Source organism: Branchiostoma lanceolatum, chromosome 9 (assembly GCF_035083965.1).
Source record: "Branchiostoma lanceolatum isolate klBraLanc5 chromosome 9, klBraLanc5.hap2, whole genome shotgun sequence".
NCBI classification, from domain to species: Eukaryota; Metazoa; Chordata; class Leptocardii; order Amphioxiformes; family Branchiostomatidae; genus Branchiostoma; species Branchiostoma lanceolatum.
In genome coordinates, this window is record NC_089730.1 from 21,126,140 (window position 1) to 21,141,456 (window position 15,317).

The following is a 15,317-nucleotide window of genomic DNA, read 5'->3' on the forward strand; positions in this document are numbered from 1 at the left end:
AAGAATGTGAGGAATAGTACTAAGAGCCGCGTAAATTGTGCTTCACAGTCTAACATAAGATCTTTGTTCAACAAATCTTGAGCCACAGCAAACTTGTGAACAAGGATGTACCTCCAAATGTGCTTTTCTCCTTCTTTCTTTCAGCGTCTATTCACTCACACTCCCTCACTCACTATACGGTTTAACGTGTTCTGTTCCCCATCATCTGGGGGTTTGACGTGCTTGCATGCTGATGGGGGAGCTTATTCACTAATTAATTCAATGAAGCTCTATTCACTATAAAGCTTCATTATTTCCTCGAATCAGTTTTATTAATTCATTCTTTTTCCTTTCTTCCTTCCTTTCTTCACTCATTCACTCCCTCTCTCTACTTACTCAGCACTGTAAGGTAGGCGTCCGCCTGGTCCTGTCTGTCCGGGAGGTTCCGAGCCACACAGGTGTACCTCCCCATGTGCCCTAGCGACACTGACGGGAACTGCAGGTACGCGTTCTCGGGCTGCTGTGTGCCGGACGGGCCGCCGTTGAACAGCCAGGTTACCATGGGAATGGGCGTGCCGGTCGCCACGCAGTGGAATGTTGCTGGGTCGCCGACACTGACCGTCTGGTTGACTGGAGGGGTCATGATCTCTGCCGGAACTGGATGATAGAAGAAGAAGAGTTTTATTGTGTGACAATTGCAACTGTTACAGGTACAATGTATGGCAACTTGTAGAAACATGACAATTGAACTATTACTAATATCTAACAATTGTAAAGAACTAATCTAATCTATATATATGAATAACAGTAGATACAACTGTCTAATGGTGCACATGCTAATGCTCTAGAACAGATGACAAAAGTATGTTGATCCAGGTAATCATGAACAACTTCTCTATAAAGGTCAACACTCCCTATAAACCTTTTGAGGCTGTAGGGGGTTATCCACTGTGTTTAAGGCACAGTATTGAAAGACAATACTCTTCTCCCACCGCCTTTTACCTCCCCAGCCGAATCAGGTACCCATTTTAACACCTGAATGGAGCGACGAAAGTCATGTAATGTCTGTGGCATGTCACGGGATTCGAACCCAGGACCCAGTGTATAAGAATGTGATGACGAACAGAAAAGACTTGTTTCTACCCAGCTTTGCTAATGAACATGTACCTTGCACCCAGAGTGTACCAGTAGACTCAGTGAACCCAGCTGAACTCTCGGCCCGACACGTGTAGGAGCCCTCGTCTGCATCTGTCACTCCCAGGATCTCAAGCCCTTCTGATGTGATCCTGAAAATAAGTCAGCAACAAAATTTTGAATTTGTTTCAGCCATGAATAGGACCTAAGAACAGTATCTCTTCTCTCTAAGTCAGAACATCATGATTGAGTTTTCCTGTTGAATATCTTAAGCAGGTAGCCATATACATCACATAATAAGTTACTGATTTTACTTCTCCCATACCTAAATTAAATGAGTGTAAGCAGAAAAAAAGCACAATTTTCACTTTTCCAGACTGAAAAGTTCCATTAAAATCTTGCACGGATAAAAATCTTGTAAGACTCCCCCACCTGTAGTGTGTGTCTCCAGGTGTGACATTCAGCAGCTGTCCGTCCTTGTACCAGGTGAGCGTGGGCTGGGGGTCACCTGCAGCTGCACACCTGAGCAGGGCGTGGTCACCCCGGGGCACGTAGATCTCACCTGTACCATCGCCTGGTCCCACACTGATACCTGGCAGGACTGGGGAACAAGGGAAAGTGAAGCAAAATTTAAGGTACCGTACTTAACTTGCTTTAGAGGGCAAATATACCTTTTTAAAGGAGGGTGAAAACTTCTTCCCCTTTCTTTTTCAAGAGGGTCTTTGCATACCCTCTGAGAGGTCACAGGTCATGGAAGAGGCCACACAGGTCTTTGAGATCTCTCTCAACCAAGGCCTAAAATCTCTTGCAAGCCTTGGTGACTGAGACTCTTGAAGGCACAGAATCATGCCATCCATATCTTAGGTAGGGCTTTAAAGTGTTTCTTAAGACATATACAGGTAAATATGAAGTCTAATAACAATGTGAACCTTGGGGGCTTGGAAATATATGATCAGAGAGGTTCTTTTATTACATTTTTCCTTCATCAGATGATGATTTTAAGGGAAATGGATCCTGGAGTATTCTGCCAAGGGCAGGAATGTTTGCATGAGGGCACCAAACCACCTACCCATTCACTCACTTAACCACCCACCCACTGTTGATACTCACACACAAACGCAACCCAACCACCCAGACCATGTCTCACTCCAAGGCACACACACACACTCCCTATCCATTCATCCAGCTGAGATATATAACTAAATACTCACTGTTGATGTCCAGAGTTCCCCTGTTGCTCCTGACCGTCCCCAGACTGCTGCTGGCTTGGCAGTAGTACGCTCCCTGGTCAGTCACTCACCCACACACTAACTAACTAACTAACTATCCCTTCACCCAGCTGAGATATATGACTAAATACTCACTGTTGATGTCCAGAGTTCCCCCGTTGCTCCTGACCGTTCCCAGACTACTGCTGGCCTGGCAGTAGTACGCACCCTGGTCAGTCCGCTGGACGTTCGTGATGGTCAGCAGCTCGTTGTTCTGGCTATGTAACAGAAAACATTCAATACAACAATAAGATATAATGTGTAGGGTTTTCGTAAGATTATTGCAAGGAAAAATGCCGTTATGTTGAAAACTTTACAAAGAAATTTAAACTAAGTTGACCGTACGTAACAGCTCCAACAATAAGTAGCTCTTCCAAAGTTGGAGTCACAATTCGAGTTCTATCTGCATAAGATGACTTCACAAATTCTGAAGCAGTGGATTGCTCGATCCTTGGTTAAGACTTGAATTGGTCAACTTTTTTTGGGGGTTGGAAATTACTTCAAATAACAGTTGAACTCTGATCCAGAAAGAATCCCACAAACACAGATTAACTCTCAAGTTCAGGTTGTAGATTTTTTATACAGTTGATTAAAGTCTCTTGCCCATACTTACCTAAACGTGATCCTAGGTCCGGCGGCGATTTGCGCGGAGTCCTTGTACCACGTGATGGCGGGCGCCGATGACCCCTGGGCGCGACAGGTCAGCTGAGCGGTGTCGTACAGAGTAGCACTCGTGTCGGCGGGATGGACGGTGAACATCGGCGGAACTGCAAAAAAAGGACAATGTAAGTTATAGATATTTGATAATCTAGTACCTTAAAGAGCAACAGGGGATATCACTATCTTAAGCCTGTATATAACAAACAAACTGTCTCTTTTCATGTGAACATCAGTGGAACTGCTGAAAAAAGGAAAATGTAAAGTTCCTAAGAGGAGTGAAAGAGGCCATCTACATCAGAGCCCATCGACCATCCCTCAACCGAGACGGGGGCTGATACAGACTGCCGGGCACCTTGATCCATTGCTGGCATCACAGTTCCGCTCAGGTCAAGTGACTTAGACTGCGGGTCAAATTAGCTTGAGAAGGACCAGAGGAAGTTGGTTGAAAGGTAATGTTTGTGCACGAAAATAGCATGTAGATTTGTTACTTAGGGTATCTCTTGTTTGTTCGATTCAGATCAGTGCACATTTGTCCAAATAGTTGCCAAGTTATCATTTCTATATATATTGAGGACTGACGGAAAGCTTATTAGTGAGTGATTTATATTGTGAATGGAAATAACGCAAAATAAATCTTGTACTAGTGCACAATATATATCAGGCCATTACCCAAAGGAAAGTTTGCAAAACTAAATTCCAAACTGAAAGCCTCTTAGAATACTTCAAGCAGTATACCTGTAACAGTCAGCTGTGCTCTGTTTGAGACCACGGACCGCCCGATGATCGTGTTCTGAGCGGAACAGAAATACTCCCCTTCATCATCCTCCATCACATACATAAACCGCAGGTCACCAGTCGTCATGACAACGACCCTGGTGTCCTCGGTAATCAGGCGGTTGTCATGGTACCAGGTGACAACAGCAGGGGGGTGGCTGGAGGGGGGTCGGCAGGTCAAGGTCACGGGGGTCAGCTCAATGGCAGTCAGGCTGGAGGGATGCTGCTGGAAGGTCGAGTCTATGTCTGTGGGGAAAGGAAGGTTGTCAAGAGAACATATTATGATGAATAAAGATAATGATTAAATGCTGACAGTACAAATTTTCAGCGAGACACACTTTTGGATTAAATGTAAAAATGTCAAATATGCAACAAATCCAAAAATCTGGATTCGTATCAATTTGCTCCAAATACAAATCTTAAAAGTATCCCGAACATTTATATCTTCTTAGCATTAGTTTTCTAGGATTCCTAAATATTTGCTGACATTCTTCAGAAAGTTTGAGTTAAATCAACTTTTAACTCTTAACCTTCATTGGTTATAAAGTTAAAGTGAAAAAATATGGGGGAGACAACTGGTAGTAAGAGCAGATTTAAGAATCACCTGATTTGTTTGTAATAGGAGAAGTTTGATAAAGAAAGAAATGCAGAAATATTCAAAACACAAAAATAAAGAATCATATTCCTTGGCAGGTGAATTCAGCATTTTATAACTTTGAAAATGTTCCTAAACACTCACAAGCTATGGACAGGTGTGCCGCGTCACTTGTAGCATTGCCGTAAGGGTTCTGTACTGCGCAGTAGTAGCTGCCGGCGTCAGACGTCTGAACACTGTTGAACATCAGGCTGCCGTCTGGTAGGATAAATCTCTGGGGAAAAAATACATTAGTTTGCCTGTTACGCTTCTGTACAAAAACTTATGGTCACCGTGATAGTAAGTTGTAAGTAGTATACTGAAGAATGCTACTGACATAATATAAGTCTCTTAAGATAAGGTATTTCAACGATAATTGACTAGAAATTTGAAATTATGAAATATTAATAAATCATTATGAGTGTCAAAGAACAATCAAACTTTACTACCTCATGAACTTCTTGATCTGAATCAAACAGTATGGAAACTTTTCCCATTATGGTTGTACAAACCTTTCTGTTTCACATCAACAGAAGTACATTAATTTTCACCTCTTGACAGCAATCTACAACAATGCAGCACCCTTACCTGTATAGACGAATCATTGCTGACTAGCACTCCATCCTTGAACCACTGCAGTTCCAGAGGGCCAGTCCCTGCTGCTAAACACTGCAAAACTGCTGTGGTGCCCTCCGCCACCGTGGTGTTCGTGGGGCCTTCTAGGATCACTGCCAGGGCTGCAGTTTCATTGGTGGGGATGGGGGTTGCTGGGAAAGGTTAGAGATTAAAGGTTAGAGGTTAGTCACTGTATTTACTTTATATCTAACTGAAGATGTTTACTTTTTACCCAAATGATAAAATGCTGTTTCTTCTGATGAATGAATGGTTTATTTGATCATTTTGATCGGATATCGGAAAGTACCTCGCAGCCATAGGCTGAATGGCATACTTTTCACATTGTGATGCCAGTTGCAAGTGCATGCTATAGACATTTGCCTTTTCAAACACACCTTGCACAATCATGCAATTTCAGTACGGTTTTCTCTTGCAGTAAATATAGTGTTGCATCAACTATACATTCAAGCTAGAACTTTGCAAAGGTTAGAAATTTGCAAAATAATGATATGTAAGAAATATCAAATGTTGTTTCAGCAGTACTTACACACAAATGTATGCACCAGGGTGCAACCCGGTTGTTGATGGAATGGACATGTGGAGGGGGATGGACAGAAGGAGGGAACGGTTAGTGGGAGGTGGAATGGGTTAGACGGATGTGAGTGACAACAACAACACTGTTGGAAACACTTATCAACAACAACAGGAGGCTTGGGTGAGATGGACATGAAAAGAGGGACAGAGGACAATACAATTTGAAACAGTGCAACATCCAGTTACTATAGCCTGAATAGGCACTACAAGACTGAATGTGGTCATATTACATGATATCAACAATGTTATAATGTTGAAAATTGCTTCCTAAAACTCTGCTCCCCCCTTATAAGTTTGATACAGTACTTAGTGTTTGACAAATTCTTAGATTTAGAATTATGCACAGTACAAAATGAAGTTGACTGGCCTATATATATAGTTCGAAGTTGTGCTAAAAATGTTTTCCCTTATGAATAGAAAAATTAAAGAACTGGCAACAAAGAGGACACAGAGTATTGCCAATTTGATGTAATCTAATGTTTATTCATAGCAAGAAAAGACCAGAAAACAGAGAAGAAACAACACATGGATGCAGAGACTTGCATAAGACCTACCCTCCACCACTAGTGTAGCCGGAAGGCTCCTCTCCGGCAGCTGAGGTAACATGGGGTTAACTGCCACACACACGTACTGCCCTGCATGTCTGCCATCTGCGGCATCTATCTGTAAAGTCCCTGGAAATACACATTGAAACAGCTTGTATTTCAACCAAGCCAAGTCAACCCTACTCTTCTTTATACTTGTGTTGGGCTATATCATGTGCAGATCCATAGGGATTCGATGCCAACAACTTAAATTTAGACAAAGACATGGGGCCACCGGCTTTATGTCTACATTAAAAAAGGAGAATATTTTGCAGCTTAAAAACAGCATTCTGTGCATGGCTCTAACTTTTGTATCGTAACTAAAATAGCACTGCAGATTCAGAACATAAACAGCACTACGGTAGGACACTTTCTTTAGTCAAACGTAAGAAAAAGCAGATTGCTGGTCACCTTTTGTATTTGCATGATAGCTAATGAAGTGAAGGTATCCAAGTACCTGAAGTCCTATTTCCCCCGAAGCCCTGTGTCTCGTAAGCCTGGCCGCCGGTGAAGTTGGCCCCGTCCTTTTCCCAGTACAGCGTGGCCAGAGGCAGACTGGGGCCGGATATACAGGTCAGATACACCGTCACGCCTGCAGTTACGTTCTGGGACACCGGGGGGCGCTCTATTGGGTCAATGTCTGCAACAAGGAAAGACATTCGGTTAGAGAATTTATTTCTGTAGCCCTTCTGCTTTGCAAACTTTCAGTTTTTAAGACAAAAATTGCAGCACTGAGGATGCATGGAAAAAGCACATTAATATGTTTATTGACAGACAACTTAGAGTATAGTATGCAATATGGCATCCGCACTAGATAGCGTTAAACAATGACTTCAGGTTAGGTGCTACGCACTAAACATTCAATAATTATTGTAATATACCGGTGACCCCAAGGGGGGATTAGGACTTCAGTACAATATAGACAAAGATGGTGGTGTTTGTCCTTGGTGCTGAATGTGCTGAATAACAACAGCTACTGAAGAACTACACAATCTACTCATGTCTATAACATCAACATATCTATAGACTCTATGCCACAAGCGCACTGCTATAGTGATGCCTGTCCCTGGTGCTGAATAGCAGCTACAGGGGAATTACACCATGCCTACATGATGTCAACATTAACTACATAAGAGATCAGTAGTACACTTGTCCATATGCTACACTACAGACCTACAGTATATAGTAGTGCCTGGCCCTGGTGCTGAATAACACCAACTACAGGAGAACTACACAATGTCTACATGATGTCTACACTAACTACATAAGAGATCAGTAGACCAATTTGTCCTTATGCTCTACAAAACACCTACAGCCATATAAATCTATATCGTGGTACCAGTCCCTGGTGCTGAATGACAACGGCTAAAGCAGAACTACACAATGTCTACTGAGTGTCTGCATTACCCTCAACAGATATCAGTGGTAAAATTTTCCATTTGCTCTACACTACAGATCTACTGTAAAAGTATATAGTAGTGCCTGTCCCTGGTGCTGAATAACAACAACTACAGGAGAACTACACAATGACTACAGGATCTCTACACTTCCAAATCCTACCCAGTTGCTTGAGTAACTGTTACCTTGTGCATCTTATAACCTGGATGTCTAACCTTCATTGTCGTATCCAAAAGTTGTTACACAAGGAAAACAGAAAATCATCCCCAACAATCACAAGAAAGTGCTTGCAAACTCACAGACTATTGTGAGAAACGCAGGGCTACTATCAAAATCATGTTAAACAAGAACAGAAAACTGTTTCCAAGAAACTCAAGAAGACACTACAAACTCACAGGCTATCCTGAGGAATGCGGGTCTGCTCTCCACCGAGGAGTTGGTCCTGGTCCGGAGCGACACCACACAGGTGTAGTTGGCGATGTCCTCTGATTGGACAGGAGAGAAGTAGAGCGAGCCGTTGGCAAGGCGATGGATTCTGGGGTGGTTGTCGTCAAGGAAAACTGTGGAATACAATTATCAGATTAGCATGAGCTGCTGGAGTGACTCTGGAGAATAATATCATCTACTCCAAAAGAAAAACATTAATTTTACTCTGGAGTGACTTTGGAGAGATTTTGTCTAGTAATTTCGATATACATGATGACATGACATTTTTGCATATGAAAGTGAAGAACTTCATATCATGGATTATATGATCAAGACAATTTTTCCTCTGGACAATACATGATTTTGGACCAATTGCATACGCTTAGGTGAACATAATGAAATACTTTAAATTGTGTCTACTTTGTGTCCATAGTCGAGCTTAAATCAGGCGGAAATAACAAGGACCCGAAGTTGTGAGAATACTCCAAATAAGAACTCACCATCTCCCAGTTTCCACCTGATGTCCACGGCTGCTCTGCTGTTCTCTGTGTCCCGGGCTGTGCAGTCCCACACGAACGGGCGCCCCACCACCACTGTCTGACTGGACGGCTCACGGGTAAATACTGCAATAGACATATTCAAGAAAATCAACTAAGTACAATCTTGTGGCCTTCTGCTGCAGCAAAACATACACTCAGCAACATTAATGGCATGTCCTAAACCCTACAGTAGGGTTTGGGTTAGCATTAGGAAGGGCATCCAGCCGTAAAAAACTCTTGCTACAAAAAAGACTTGCACTTGATGAGGAGTTCTGGGGCTCCCCCATCCATGTGTAAGCACGTCTAACCCCCATATGATGGGGAATAAAAGATGTTAAATTGGAGAGAGAGATAGAGAGAGGTGCTAAGTTTTTATATGGATTGACTAGCTCCCTTGATGAACATTCAAGCCTTAGATATGAAAATATCAGTCCACAGAAACAGTTTCTGGTACTTAGATATAGTCCTGATTATTTCCCTCCCAGCCCTCGGTTTTCATCTTGTCCTCTTGCTGAATTCTAGATCTTACTAGTCTTACAAAATTTAATCTAATGTTCGTGAACCTGAACTAAGTACAATCTTGTGGCCTCAATTCTGCTGCAGCAAAACATTATAAACACTCAGCAACATCGATGGCATACACTGTCATGTACTGTATCCAGGCTTATCTTCCAGCACCATGCACAGGTTGTGGCCTTAATAACTAATCATTCACGTGGAGAACATCTCTTCACCGTACAAACTCACCATCTATTATGCTGTAATGTTATTGTAATATTGATTGATCCTTTGGGACCCGCTATCTACACATTACCAACTAACTCAACATACTGCAAACTAAAGCTGACACAGGGATGCGATGGATTTGTGCACTACAGTAACATGGTCGGGCCCCAATGCTATCACAGCTGTTTGGGCCACCCAGGTGTCTCAAGATGAAATAAATAAATAGATAGATTTTAAGGCGCTTTTAGAGTTTTTAAGGTTAACAACAATCACTTTTTCTTCTTTTGCTTTTTTGTCAGTGACCCTCTTGGATAAATCACTTCTTTTCATTACTGACCGTCCAATTCAATGTAGTACAACAAAGTACAAGAACCTCAATCTAGCTGTAAGAAATTCAGTCTTGGGGACAGAAAGATATTCCTTGAGTGCAAGAACATCAATCTTAGTACAAGAACGTTATTCTAGGTGTAAAAAATTCAGTTTTAGGCATGAATGTGTTAGAGATGAATTCTGACGGCAAGAAAAAGATCAGTATTGATCCATCAGCTATAAGAATAAAATTCTTAAACACAAGAAAAATATGGGTTTCTTGAATCTCCTCAAAACAGGTTTTTATTTTATTTTTGTATACACTCAGAATATCATGCTTGCTGAAACATAGATTTTCTTGGTAAAAAAATTAGAAAGGCATTGTTGGTAGTGCATGCAGGCTTGTCCCTAATATTATTGATAGGGCTTTTATCTAATACTGTATGTTGTATTGAAAATACACCTCTTAATGGACATGGAGAGGTGATTGAAAAGCCGAGGTCATGATGTGGTGAAGTATCTGAGTAATACTCTACACAGAATTGGGTCGTGTTAAGTGCTTCCTGTATAAACATTTGGTTTCAAAAATCACTGTTCCATAAAATCATACAGAGGGATATATTGTATGATTGTATGACCCATTATCGTAAGCTCAAATAGGAGGCAGAAACCATATGTGTAAGACTCAGTACGTGTTTTTGCCTGTGAAGTTTGGATTTACAGTTAAGTACAAATGCGCCAAAATATAACAAATTTAGGTAGCCTTTAAAGCACAAGTAGGTTGCTCCAGCTTGGACAAATAGTCCCTACTAGGGACTGGGAAAAGTGATTGGGTTAAATGTTTGTTTGGTTCACAGTGGGTATTTAGACTATTTAAAATTGAATAGTACAATCTGGTCTATGACAGGAGGCGCTATGCTGTGTTAGGCAATTAGCTGACCAGGGTTAACTGTACGAAACCCATAACCGCCAAACAACTTACCTAGAGCTGAACTTGCATAGTTACAGAAGAGGATGGGGATGAGGAGGAGGGAGGCTGTCATCTGTAATCTGCTGCATGACATCATCAGTTGCTAGGCTACAGTTGCTGGGCAACCAGTGGCACTTCCTGGAAAATGAATAAAACATCACATTATGAGGTGACACATTGCTAAACAGCATGAATTTTGAAATAAATGATAGTATCATAACTATTCTTTAGTTTTTACAGAAAAATGACATGAAGTAGAGCATGCAGTTATCTGGCTTCTAGTTATAACTGGAGGTGAGGAATTGTAATTTCAGTAGAAAATGTCAACAGCACTTTTTTGTCCCTACACGTAGATATAATGCACCCAAGTTGAGAGTAAAAGGTTGGGCATCAACCCATCTACATTTACATGATGGATGAGTGCCACACCTCAAGCACAGAAAAGAAACAACCGTTACTTCCTTTTTTCTTAAAATAACAGACATATACCATACACCCAACAGTAAGTAAAGGGCATCTCCTGACCACAATATTAATGGCGCCATTACCGCACACAGCTATTGCGGTCACTTAACCCAGAAAAATACCAAATAACAGAATAAACGACACCCCAGACCCACACATCAACTGTGAAGCACTTGAGATATAGCCACTTACCTGTGTATTGTGCTGGTGAAAGAAAAGTCTAACCATATATGGATGCAAATATCATACAAGACCCAGGTATAAAACCATTACACCCAACTGGACCGTTCCAGGTGGCTCCTAGCCTGGGTGCCATCCTATTTCTACCGGGGCTCCTACACTCGAGGGAGGCGAGTGTAGGAGCCCCGGTAGAAATAGGATGGCACCCAGGCTAGGTGGCTCCCATCTATATGATGCTAGTGCCACAAAAGAAACACAATAGACATACATGACATTGTGTACACTCTGTGAGTGCATGAGTAAAGGATATCTCACAACACATTATTGATGGCACAATTACCGTCCACACCTATTGCGGTCGCTTGACCCATAATACCAAATACCAAATAACAGAATATATGACACCCCAAACCCATATATCTTGAGATTTAGCCACATACATGTACCTGTGTATGATGCTGGGGAAAGAAAAGTCAGCCCATTATATGGATGCAAATATCATACATTCCACACACACATACACATTTGCAACCTCACCTGTGCATTAGTTGTTACCAGCTGTCACTAAACAGGCATGATAGATCATTTAGCTGACAGTTAAGAATATCGGATTCACAGCCTCAATCTTAATTACAATCAATAGCTGCTCGTTAGTTCAGCCGGATCTGATTAGCCTGGCAGTGAAATAACTCCCCAAATATAAGGAAGGACTGATATTCAAATCACATATCACAGAAAAATGACATGTTTGATAGCCTTTTGAAGTTCTTCAATCTATAATGATTATCTCAGACAATTTCTATAGACTGAAAATTTAACCAAATGTAAGATATCTTAAGAAATCCTTAAATCATGAGGCCATTGCCTAATTTACCTCCATGAAATGTCATGGTTTTTACATTCAACAGATAAATTTGTTACTTCTTGCTGAAATGAAAGATCAACATGGAAAAGTCTGTGGAGAAAGCCGTAGCAAAGGTTCTACCTCGGCGCAAACAATTTCTGCAGGAATAAAGACAGTCAGATTCAGGTTTTCCTCACGATCCTCAGTTTTAAACTTGACCTGTTGATGACTTTTTCATTTAACCCTCTCCCTGCTGCCTAACTCTGTAACTAATAGAGAATTGGGTACCAAACGGCTACTTCAATGTGCTTAAAAACCATCTAATAACTAAGGAAACAAACTGGTGACTGGGCTCAGTTGTTGTTCTAGCTCACCCTGCTCATGAAAAGTCTGGTAGAAAATGTCGTCCTCGACTGACATACTAGTACATTTGTGAAATTTTCTTTGGATGAAATTTTGAAAATTCAATACAGAAAAACTGGAGCTATAGTGAGTCACACAGCTGGCACTAAGGTTACCAGACTTATATGGATTTTTCTGACATATTGAATGATATCAGACAGATGATATGCTTATGTCAATATGCACAATATGTATGTGTATTACTATTACACTGTGTAAATGATTGTGTGGAGTGTGTGTGTATCTGTAAGTATGTGTGTAATAATAGCATGTGTACATTTGTGTGTAACCTTTAAATTCTCAGGCATTTTGCTTTTTTTTTCTACCCAGACACCCAGACTCTAACTATGAGGGAGAGAGGAATCTCACAGCATGAAATTAATTAGCACTCGTTAATTAGTCTGTCGATAGATGATTAGCTGCTACAGTCCACATGGCCATGCATGACTCTGCTACTGCACCGTGAAATTGGCTTAACACAGGCCATATGGCAGGTACTGTATGGGAGGGAGCTCCAAGCAGATGTGAGGTAGCTCTGATTTGCGCCTGACTAGATCACGCTTCTAGCAGGCCTCCTACATTCTAAATACTACTTGTAACACATTTAAGTCAGGAGAATTTGGAACATACTAAATCCTGTTAATGTGCTCATATGGATTCTTCCATTGGATTAAGCTAATAGTAGCTCCAGATATAAAAAGAATTTTCAAATACTGCTTAACATTGTACTTAAAGGCTAGTAGTATCAGTTCAGATGAGCATGAATTTTGCAATGGAATTGGCTTAAAATCTCAGCAGAAGATGCCAATAACTGCAGCTAGGTACTCATCTGAGTCTCTGAGTCAAGTGAGAACATTTTTGTTAAGTAATCTTTCAAAGGGCAAAACATCTACAAAGCATCAAGCCTTCTAAAGTTTGAACCCAGAAACTTTAGGTTCTGAGTCATTTACCCAAACTACAAGGCTAGACAATGCCTGCTTGATCTTGGATCAAGTAAATTGCTACGGATACAAACAATTGTTAAAACCTTTAGAAATGCTACTAAGGTATTCTGCTAGACAATATCCTGTAACCTTATAGAATACAGTACATCATCTTTAAATAATTTGTTTTAGAGTCACATTATCTCCAGTGAATATTAATTTATTTATTTATTTGTTCGGCTGCGTACAATGTACAGCAGCCAAGGCTGCCCGACTAGCTATTGCTATTACAAGGGGCCAGCCTTGAATATTAATTAGCTGTTGTAACAATTGAATATATAGCCCCAAATAGTATATAACATTACATCTTTGTGTACATATATTGTTATCAAGTCAGACATGTGAGAGAATGGTACTAAGCTAAGAACAGCTGTTGCATGTTAAATATTTAATGCGTGATAACTCACAATGTCGCCATGTAGTTTATAGTATCACCATCACACGCATACGAACGGTGCACCCTTGGAATTGTCAAATTCCCTTTCACAAGTGATAATCCTAATTGTCTCTCAGGAATGAAATGAATGGACACAATATGTGCAATATTTATGAAGGCTATTTACGCACAATAGCCGTAAATTCTGCTACAGTCTTTGTTTCAAAACCGCAGGGGAAAAAATCGATTTCAATGCACGAAACCCGACAGATGAATTCCTTCACATTATATTACAGCCGAGAAGGAACCGGGAAGAAAATGGCGCCGGGTCTTGGAATATCCCACGTCTTCACCCTTTAGACTGCGTCGTCTTGACATTCTAAGACGTTCTGATGAGTGTCGGCACTTCAAGACGTTTTGCTAGACACCTTACCTGGTCAGACAGGTGATCACAATATCACACCTGTCCAACACAACACCTGAAGTGTACCGTTAGAATTCCCTTCGCAGCGAGCATATCATCGAAGAAATACGCCTATGAATTGATTAATCTTTACAAGATATGAAGGCTTCTTACCTGTAGTTTGTTGTTTTAAGTCTTCTTATAATTGTCACGTCTAATTTTCCGTCCACATGGCTGAAAGTACGATCAAAACAATGTTTGGCACGGAAGCTCTGTCCTGAGTAGCGTCTCTACCGTCGCCATGATGAGAACAAAAATTAGCATGCGGCTCATTATGTGTCGAGACGCGCCATTGGTCCGTATCCAGCCGTGAAGGCAACAGTAGCCAATCGGAGCGTGTTGTTTATCTAGGTGATACCTGATCCGCACCGTGAATGCGCGGTTGAACAGGTGGGAGGATCAAAGTACAGCCGCTCAGGTGCGTGTTTAAAGGTGTTTAGGGCGGGGTCGATTATACAAGCTGAGTCATAAGCGGACAATATTCGTTGATACTGTAAATGCAGAAATGTTCGCGGCGGTTCTATGTTCGCTGTTTTCGCGGCGACCGTTTTACCACGAACTTAAAACCACCGCAAACATTTTTGTCCACCACTGTAGCAGCATGTGACTATAGCGCTGCCGCAAACAGAAAACCACCGCCAACACCTCATTTTCGCCTCAAAGAGAAATAAAAACCACGCGAACTTAAATGCATTTACAGCATATTTATGGAATGCAATACATGTACTAGATTTCTACCTTTATAGTTTGCGCAAAAAAAAAAAATCTATTATGAATCAGACGTGACAACATATCGATTATAAATTTCGACGATGAAGGTGAAAAAAATAGACTTTTTGAAGTCTGCTGTAACGTTACATGTCATTTCGAATCTTTTGGTCCTAGGACTCATTGAATGATGCATATGACACTGCACGAAATGGCCACGTATCCTGACGGATCCGACGTATCCGGAATCGGGCCTCATGGCGTTTCCGAGCGAATCCGGAAAAAT

The 15,317-nt window shown here is 41.3% G+C and overlaps 1 protein-coding gene across 1 annotated transcript; it reads right to left on the minus strand.

Annotated features, from left to right (window-relative positions):
• Positions 1-367: 367 nt before the first annotated feature.
• LOC136442716 (roundabout homolog 1-like) lies at positions 368-14,598 on the minus strand. Its single transcript, XM_066439660.1, has 14 exons — positions 14,438-14,598; positions 10,623-10,748; positions 8,567-8,689; positions 8,036-8,200; positions 6,700-6,882; positions 6,213-6,332; positions 5,038-5,216; positions 4,555-4,684; positions 3,777-4,061; positions 2,995-3,148; positions 2,478-2,599; positions 1,546-1,714; positions 1,147-1,265; positions 368-636 (listed from the first exon to the last, which is right to left on the minus strand). Exons 2-14 carry the CDS (start codon positions 10,705-10,707, stop codon positions 368-370), a joined length of 2,103 nt encoding a protein of 700 aa, XP_066295757.1. The 5' UTR covers positions 10,708-10,748; positions 14,438-14,598.
• Positions 14,599-15,317: the final 719 nt, after the last annotated feature.